Source organism: Penaeus vannamei, chromosome 17, assembly GCF_042767895.1.
Source record: "Penaeus vannamei isolate JL-2024 chromosome 17, ASM4276789v1, whole genome shotgun sequence".
NCBI lineage: Eukaryota > Metazoa > Arthropoda > Malacostraca > Decapoda > Penaeidae > Penaeus > Penaeus vannamei.
Genome location: NC_091565.1, coordinates 17,608,515 through 17,618,514, shown reverse-complemented (window position 1 = coordinate 17,618,514; position 10,000 = coordinate 17,608,515). Strand labels below are relative to the sequence as shown.

Here is a 10,000-nt window from a genome sequence, read left to right as displayed (position 1 = left end):
TTATTATTATTGATATCATTAATATTATATTACCATTATTATTATTATCATCATCAAGTCATTTTTTTAGGCTAGCTTTAGTCAAAAACTATAGAAATGTTATCACTTGATTAGGATGTTATCGGTCTCGTAGGGGGGATAAACCGGTGAACAGATACCCAATGACATAACATTCCTTATTAAAAGCATGCCCCTCTCTTCTTTTAACGTTGTGAGAACGTTTGCAAGTAGAGTTTTTCCCGTATTATTTACTTGCTTCTGGGCGGGCGTGTAGTGAAAAAATAAGTATTTTATTCTAGAAGATGCTTGTGTCAAAAGAGATCATTTTTGGGCAGATCCAGGTTGTGTGATTGATATTTATCAAAGAAAATCTTTCAAAATCAAGCACATATAGTGTCCATTAAAAAAGCCGGATATTAAATTTACAAAAAATATAGTTACGTGTACTTCGTAAAAGTGTCCATCTATCCATTCTAGTAACACAGATAATAAAAATCTTTCTCAACTCAGCAACCCGTAAGGAGTGAACACAGCATAACCCGAGAGGAATAGAAAAGGTTGGTGACGGAAGAGCAGGAAATATTCACTTGGATCTTCTTTTTTTTCATTTTTCTCGGTAAGTTCCGTCTCTCATAGTCGCATATACTAACCATTAAAAAGTTGAAATACCCCATGTTTATAATAATGTAAAAGAGACACACAAACTAAAGAAGGGAACCTAAAAATAGTCTAAAACACCAGAAAGACTGAACGTTGAAAAGGCCTAACTCACGTCACAGACTTACACTGAACGGAATGACTTGCTTTTATTCACATGCTAAAGGGAATTAGAGATGTTGAAATGCATCTTAAAACAGCTTTAGGGATATATGAAGCATACGAGGAAAAAGAGAGAGGATGTAACTATTGAGGGTCAAATTTTATGCCTAAATCTGTCTTATTCTTGATCTGTTTATTGACTGTCAAATTCGTATTTGTATATAATTATTGGAAATTCATAGTTCTAGTTCCTCTTAATTTGAAAATAATGAGTAGCATTAAGTGTATAGTTCCTTTTATTAGAGGCTTTTCAAGAGGTTTGGAAAAGAAACCCAAAATTGCACAAGGTAGAAGGAACATGACTGTTGTTGCATCACATTATTATTAGTCACTTTGGTAATTTTCTATATTACGTCCGCCGCTCCAAAATCAACGATTTTGATATTGTTGGATTCCTAGCACTGTCCATGTTGCAGATATATAGTTTTTATTGCGCGAAAACCCCCCTATAGTGACAAACTTGGCCCCGATAGCAGGGAAGGGCATGAAAGGTTCCAGGAAAAATGCAGGGTTAAATAACACTAATGATATAACCCACAGCGAAAATAACCATGGTTTTTTGTACGACTTTTCATTGCAGGGGGCTGTGCCCCCTGCGGCCCCCCTTGGGGGGCCTACCGCCCCCAACCCCTGCCGAGGAAACAAAACCTCTACCACATATTCACATCAGGCTAGAGCAGTGGACGTAATATTACAATTACCTCGTAACATTCCCACTGAATCAGCATACTAACCTTGACATAGTCAGCATTGTATATAGAGACGATTGTAGTATAATCAAGATGAACAAGGTATACCATGAACAGAAGAGCGGCGGCAGTGGCTTCCCCACGTCGGCTCGGCGGGTTTTGCGCCTCTCTCGATATGTCTAGTTCGTGTGCGCTCTATCCTGCCGTGAATACGTGGTGGATTCTTTATTTCCTTGGTGGGGGTTGGAGGGCAGTAACCCCCCCAAGGGGGGTCACAGAGGGCACAGCCCCCTGCTATTGGAAATCATGTGAAAAACCATGGTTATTTTCACCGTGGGTTATATTATTAGGGTAATTTTCTTTATTATGTCCGCCGCTCCGACATCGTCGCCCCTGCTATCGGTGCCAAGTTTGTCCCTATAGGGGGGTTTCCTCGTAATAAAACCCACATATTTGCATTGTATAGAGTGAGAGGAATCCAACGATACCAAAATCATCGATGTCGGAGCAGCGGATGTAATAGAGAAAATTACCGTCACTTTTACCCTCTTGAGTGTTAATAACAGAGACACGTTAGTTTACAGGAATTGGATTTTTTTTTTTTCACAATTACAGGGACCAAGTTCAGTCGATGTCTTGGCAAAGTTATTCCCCAGTGAAAGGCCTACTTCGTCAAATTAGAGGCAAGGTAGAGTTAAATAATTACCAGAGACTAACAAACCCCAATACGATGTAGTCTGCCAAGATAGAGCTTAAAAATAAGAGCTTAAAAATAAAATTTAATGATCATTTATAAGGGATGTTGATAAGCTAGAATTGATCAGAAACAAGGTAGGTGTAGATGTAGGTAGGTTGGTGCCTAGGCTTCAGCGGCAGTTGTAATGTAGACAATTTCTTATGTAATTTAGAACTATTACCGAATTTTTGTCAGCTGATATTTTCTTAACATGAAATTTCAAGTCTTCTGTTTCTCATAAAATTCTGGGTATCTCAAATGTGTTACTTGAAAATATAAGCAACATTGAGCACCCACTTTTTGACATATTCAGATATGTTTCGAAACCTTGAGAATGGAGTTATGCCCGAGAGGTGAGATTTAAAGATTTGGTTGGCCCAATATGTGATTTGCTGCTAATCCAATGATGCAGATTTTAAAAATTAATTAGTGAACATTTATTTATTTATTTATATGATGTTTGTGTATGTTAGCTATTAAAATTTGTACTATCATTTCAGAAAAGAACTGGTAGAATGAATGGAGAAAAAAGGTTTATTATGATGAGACGTAAATTAATAAGCTAATGTATGAAATTGATACGTATAAGTAAGATTGCATGGACTAGAATTCATGGCTATAATTTCATGGCATGTTTGTATTTGACATTTTTCTCTAGGTTTTGGAGGGAGTATTGTTTGATAATGTAAAGGGTATAAAAGTAGCAGTAGTCATTGTCAATGCTCTTATATGCCTTCAGTGCTCCAGCAAAGGTGAGAGACCTTCAACAGATACTTTATTTTATTTATTTATTATTTGTTTGTTTAACTGACAGATTTTTAAAAAATAACTTACTTTGAATTTTTATTATTATTTTATATTTTGATTAACTGTATTCATTCAGTGGAATACATATTATTAAAAACTGACTTTACACCATTAGCTCTCATATCGAATATTATTGGATCCCCCCCCCCCCCTCTCCTGAAATCAACTAAAAAGTTAATGTATTGGTAGTTGAAGTCTGTCGTTACAAATAATAAGGTGCTTTACAGGTATGAGTTTATCATCATACCTTTATCATCCATGCACTGATGAATACCTGACTTTACCAGAATATCAAAATTCATATTACTTCAGATGTTTCACAGACTAAAGCATAGTGTTAGTAATGAATGATTGAAATGGTATTTCTATGAGTCAAAATTTCTCAGATTATTCCGTAATAAATTTTGTTGTATTTGTTCACAGGATCACATAACAGATGTTGTTTGATTCTTCCACTTGATATTTCATGCTGTTTCTGAAGTCATTACTGGCTATGCTTTTCTTATTTGAGAACTACACTGGGCTTAGAGACTTCCAGTTTGACACTTTTGGATTAATGTCTCGGATAGAGTGCACAATATTCCAAGAGGTAATTTGGCCTCAGTCGCACCTCGTACGGCATGGATACTGGCCCTTAAGTTAACCCACTTTTTGGCTTAGGAATATGAAAGGGCATTGTCTTTTCATATATACCTTTCTCTTTCTTTCTTTCTTTTTCCATTTATATGGACTCGCTTGTTGCCTCTATTTTGAGAAGTAAGAAAAAAAATGGTTAGCTGTATTTTGAAAAAGAAAGCACTTGATAGGTTTCAAGTTTGCTTTTCCACCTCTCTCAGCACTGGGGAACATTTTTTGCTGTACAAAAGATCATTATCTATTTTAGTTCTTTTCTACCACTTTGTACTTTTCTATGGGCTAAGTTTTTGAAGTAGTGTCTATTTGTTACATTGTCCTTTTCCCAGAACACTAAAGCTCTCCCACGTTATTTCGTTAGCTAACAATATTCCTGTGAAAATGCGATTAGACTTCCATAATTATGTTGTCACGTCTTTCATTGTTGGATATCTTTAATATTTTTGTAAGAGTACAATGTGTAAGATCCGTGTAGTTTTTGGGAATTTCTGAATCCTCGATACATGACATTTACACAAACTTTCATTTGACAACTGTAAAGAAAGTACATTTTTCATAAAGACGAGCCAAATTTTCACAAAATTACCCTTTTAGGTTTATTTGAAAGGTAATATAAAAAGTAAAAGAAAGTGCAAAAATTAAAAACCCGAGCCAAGATTCGGCCTTGGAAGATTCGACACTGTGTTGCGTGAATGAACAAGCAGATGAACCCCAGCCTTTACAAATAAACTACTATAAAGATAGCCATTCGAACCAAAAACCTTTCTAAGCCAGGGCCTACGCCCCCAGACTTCCCTACAATCACTATGCTTCCCTAGCTGATCACCGTGCTTCCCTAGCCAATTGCCATGCTCCCCTAGCCGATTGCCATGCTCCCCTAACTGATTGCCGTGCTCCCCTAGCTGGTTGCCGTGCTTCCCTAGCCGAGGATGGGTAGAGCTCTGATATTGTATAATATCAAATTTGGTCTGTTGCTTGCACTGTGAACACTAGTGTTTTTTAAAACGAATCCATGGTCCTCCACTAATTCAGTAAGTGTTTCTATTTTATCCTCACATTGTGTCGTATTATAAATCATACCACTGACAAACTATTTTACCTGTTCATTACACACTCTGCGACAGTTTAAACACCGTGCGCAACCACGGTGACATGACTTATGACCCAATGGCCATTGAAGTATCACTGTGCCATACATTGATGTCACACCAAATTTTGAAGAGCATAAAATGTGAATAGATTAGAGAAATGATTTAAATGAATTAATATAATGGTAATTTATATTGTTTGGAGAGTAAGTATCGAATCAACTTAAAATCACGCGTAAATGTCTATCAAACGATAGATAGTAGCACACGCACTACTTTCTTGAGGGCCATCTACTGAGTTTCATGGTTTGTTTACATTGAGTTAGCTGATAAGGGGACTAAGTCTGTGAGCAATAAATTTCGGCATCTTTATGTCAATATTGTGACGTTAGTATGTCTTTCCGCGCTTTAAATTTGACTTCCCTGATAAGTTTGCATGTTTTTCTTTCATTTTAGGAGCATTTCATGTTTGTTTTCTAAAATTCTATATCCTCCAGCTTAACCACTTTTTCAATATCAGTGCTATTATTTTTATTTATATTGATGTATCCCTTTGCAGGAAATAGCCAGTCATCAGCCATGTCACAGGAAGGAAATGGTGAACCGCAGCAGGATCAGGCACAACAAGAACAGTCACAGTCCTCACCCAGGGGCGTTGATGCTCTGAAGGCTCATGTCCTTGAGCATAAGGTGGACACAGCACTATGGGCCACTCGAGCACTTACTCTTTTATTCTGCATATCGTACCTCATTCCTATTTTTGGGTAAGTTTATATGTTCTTTGGTATTAATCTTCTCTCTTCCCTAGATGTCTTTCTTCCTCCCTTCTTCTTTTCTCCCCTTCTCATCATCTCTTCTTTCCCCTCTTTTCTCCTCCCATTCATGTAAAATAAATCTTCCTCCCTCTTTTATTCATCTTTTGAGGTCTTACTTTGATGACAGAATTAAATGATAAATTTCAAGAAAAATATAGCCTTTGATTTTTAATACCATTGCAAATTTCTTACAGTAACCCATACAGCAGTTACCAGAAAGTCCTGGTGAGCAATGCAGCAACCTCTGCCCTTCGTTTGCACCAGAGGATCCCGTCAGTGCAGCTCACACGGGAGTTCTTCCTCCAGCTATTAATGGAGGACTCGGCCCACTACCTTTTGTACTCCATCATCTTCATGTACACAGCCTCGATCACCATGGTGCTGGCTCCAATATTCCTATTTGCACTGCTTCATTTTGCCAGCTATACTCTGTCATTGCTTGATGTGAGTATTGGAAGAGTTGAAGAAGGGGGAGAGGGAGTGAGGGGAAGAAATAGAGAGGAGAAATTTAAATCTGTAGCCTATTATTTATAGTGACAGTAATATGTCTTATACATAGGGCTATGGTGAGAGATTTCATAGATTTAGTTTTCTAAGTACAGAAATAGGCAAAAAAAGTGCATACTCAGTATTTTCTTCTGTATTTCTGTTAGTGACACTATCATTATATTGGTGATTAAGGATATTCACTCCAGCCATATATCATCCTACATTCATCATCATTCACTTTCTCAGTATCACCATGCACAAAATCCTGTTACCAGTCTTAGCTGACACAGATCATTCCTTTGTGTATTATACAAATAAGGTCTTGTATTTAGACTGAGAATTGTAGAGTAAACAGCATTTGCAGAAACAATAATTTTTATCCTGTTGTTTCTTTCTTGCATCTTTGTTCAGTACATAAGTTTTAGTTCAGATTACACTATGTAATAACAGATATGCTATATATTTTGGCTATAACTATAATAACATCTGTATCACAGAGACTGCAGATTCACTTCTTAGTGTTAACCCTTTTTAGTAATTCAAGACTGACTGTTTAAGCTGCACTGAGGCCTTCCTTTGGCAAATCCACTCATTCTTTCCCTCTCCAGGCAGTAGCCTCTAGTAGCACTCTGTGTGCATTGTATATGTGGGAAAATGCAGTGTCCCTTGTTAATGGCCCCACTTATGGATTTTTTGTAGTGTGCGTATAATACCACTTATCATGACTTTTTTGTACTTGCTCTTCTCTTCTCTTCATTGTTACTAATTGTGATAGATCCATCTATAAACATTGCCACACACTTGTAAATTATAGCAGATATTCATTGGGTTAACATAGAATTATTGGGGTTTACATATTGTTTTACTTTTTAATACCCAGGTGGTTGGACAGAACAATGCCTTGGGATCAAGATTCCTCATCTCCCTGGTTGAGTTCCAGCACAGAAATATCTTGCGAGCAGCAGCCTTTGTGGAAATATTCCTCATGCCCTTGTGTGTGGTGTCACTTTTCCTGTAAGTTTATCAATGTATACACATTTTTAGCACCTTTAAAATATTGGATAGATTGTGTCAAAGATTTATATTATATTCATTGGTTACCAAAATGCAAATGTCTTACCATATCAGCCTAAGCAAGGCTCTATATAGGTTGTAAATTTTTAATGCATTACAAGTATAATTTCATAGCATGAAGAACATCTAGATATTTCTTGAACATTTTTTCAATATTTAATTTAGTATGTTATTTTATTTAATTAAAGAATATGTTTACTGGAAATTCTTGAATGTGTTCATTACTGAGATTTTTCTAAAAATTTTCCTTTTTCTGTCATTTTGATTTGACAACTCATTATGATCATTGTCATAAGCATTATTACAGAATAAATGATAAAGCATGACATATCTTGCTTGTCCTAGAAAGAGCTTAACCCTAATAATATTTGTCTTTCTTTCCAGTGGCAGAGTCAGCTTAATCACTCCATTCGTGTATTACCGATTCTTGCTTCTGAGATACTCCTCACGGCGGAACCCCTACACCCGTAACATGTTCCACGAGCTCCGTATGACAGCAGAGTACGCAGTGAACAAACCAGGCATTCCAGTGTTCCTGCGAAATGCTGTAAACAGAGCCATTGTTTTCATCTCTGGGTTTGCTCCAGCTGTGGTTGCTCAGTAGTAGTATTCCTGATTGCTATTGTTAGAGACAAGTAGATTTGTTCAAGTTAAACTGCAGGACAGGATCTTTTCAACCCTGTTTTGGATTTTTTGTATCAAGAATAGAAAATGAATGAGTATAGGAAAAGAGATATTAATAGTTAGGAAATGCTCCTTAATGATTATTAAAATAGACCAGTGGAACCATTCAAATAACTGTACCATAATTAAAGAAATTAAACATGAAATGGCAAGAAACAATGAAATGCCTAGAGGTGTAGATATTGATAAGCAAAATATGTGTTTATCTCTTTCCTGTTTTATGTGGTAGTTTTTTATGGTGAAGTAAGTGAAATGTTATGTAAACATGGTGTAAAATATATGTACCCTAAAGTACTAAATTTTTAGTCATTGTGCTAAAGGTGTCTAATCTGTAAGAAATAACTGAATTGCTGGATTCAAAATAAGACACTAACATTTTCAGTTTGCCTGATATACTGGAAATATTGTATTTGAACATATCACATTACCAGTGATTCTTTTGATTGACTGATACAAGGAGAGTTCTTGCTTGAGAAATGTAACTGCCTATTTATTTTTCCTTACCTGGTGTCTGCTATTTGACATTTCATGTAGCGCATCATAATAGAGAACATCATTCATGAAAGGACTAAATAGCAGTGTTCATTCTGAACTTGTAAGGCTTAAAGTTTTATGGAGAACATGTTTTGATGATTTTTATTCACACCATTAAGGCTCTTTTTCACTTTATCTTTCTTTTTCTGTCTCCCTCTCTCATTACTTCTGTTTCATTCTTTTCTTTCCTCCCCTCTCCCTGTTATGCCTGAGATTCAGGCTATCATGTAGAATGGTTGTAAGTGTTTGTCATAAGTGAAAGTTTTATTTTAAAGCTTTGTGTTACTTTTCAAACGGATGTAAGTTCTTTCCAGACAGAGAATCTATCACTTTGCAATATGTTTCTATTGATGTTTTAAACCTTTAAGTATTGTCACAAAAAAGAAGTATTTCTGTAAAAGTATGTGCAAAATGATGGATAGAGAGGCAGATTTTATTTCTATACCTCGTGCAAGGTGCGTGAACATTTGAGTGTTTTTATTTCTATACCTCATGTATGGTGCGCAGATATTTAGAAAGAGGAACACTGTTAGCAATATGGGAAATTAATGTTGTGACCAAAGTGGTTCATGACTTTAGTAACTCAATAAAATGTAGAGGGGGGAAATGTCTACTAATTGATTGGGAATCATATGGAGTTAAATATTTATGTGTGAGTTTAGAATACCACTCTATAGTAGTTGTAGCATTTTAGTAGGGATTTAATTCTATCTTGATATAAACCAAAAACTGTTGTAGAGATAGTGAAACTTATCACTGAGTCATTTTATGTATGATTTGTAAAAAATTAATATGTATTGCATTTTCTTTAATACTTTGAAGGTTGGAATGTTTCTGATGTAATTAAAAGAAAAGATGAAAGTTGATATTTATTTTTTATTAGCAAAAGCTCTAAATATATATATATATTTTTGCCACAAATTCTGAGGACATTAATGTAGTGAGTTTTCATCATTATGATGGTGTAAAAAGAGAATCACATGATATTGCATCAACACACTACTATCGTCCCTTCTCCTTTCCCTCTCCCTCTCCTTTTCCTTTTCTGGCTCTCCTTTGTCTTCAGCCCATTCTGTTTCTCCTGTCATCTGTGAATATTTAGCCTTCACTCTCCTTTTGCTTTTTTCACGCTGCCTCAAGGGTGCCTTGCTGGTCTTGTCTGATATACTGAATAACCTTAGTTTGGCCAGATTGTGTATAAAGCTGCATCCACACGATTAAATATGCCAGATTGGTGGAAGTGGTAAGAGCTCGTTAGGCATTCTTTACTGCCAGACTACTGAAAGTTTGCGCCCGAACCAGTCTGGTTGTGCCTCTGTCAACCACCTGTTGTAGTACTAGCTACTTCATCATGTCAAGCCACTCAGTAATTTGCCTATGTGGACAACAATCATGGGCCTATTGATAGAAATTACCCAGTAATTGGCACTGCTTACCAGGCATACCTGATCATGGAGATGCAAGTTAAGTAATCCTATATAGAGTTCTGAATGTCAGTCCTTGCAATACAAGACTTTTGAGTATAAAGGACCTTTATCATTATATGTAAGCAAAATATGAGTGGCCTACTTGGCCATGTGCCAAGGTTACAATTATAATTTTATAGATGTATGTAACTTTTTTATTTTTATT

General features: G+C 36.1%; 1 protein-coding gene across 1 annotated transcript in view; it reads left to right on the top strand.

The window, feature by feature from the left end:
* The first annotated feature begins 485 nt into the window (after positions 1-485).
* Kr-h2 (Krueppel homolog 2) overlaps positions 486-10,000 on the top strand; it is a 10,494-nt gene continuing 979 nt past the window's right edge. The window contains exons 1-5 of the mRNA XM_027381743.2: positions 486-616; positions 5,332-5,536; positions 5,782-6,031; positions 6,957-7,090; positions 7,535-10,000. The exon at positions 7,535-10,000 is cut by the window's right edge and continues 979 nt beyond it. Coding sequence (XP_027237544.1) covers positions 5,352-5,536; positions 5,782-6,031; positions 6,957-7,090; positions 7,535-7,754 — 789 coding nt within the window. The 5' untranslated portion in view covers positions 486-616; positions 5,332-5,351 and the 3' untranslated portion in view covers positions 7,755-10,000. The remainder of the gene's footprint in view (positions 617-5,331; positions 5,537-5,781; positions 6,032-6,956; positions 7,091-7,534) is intronic.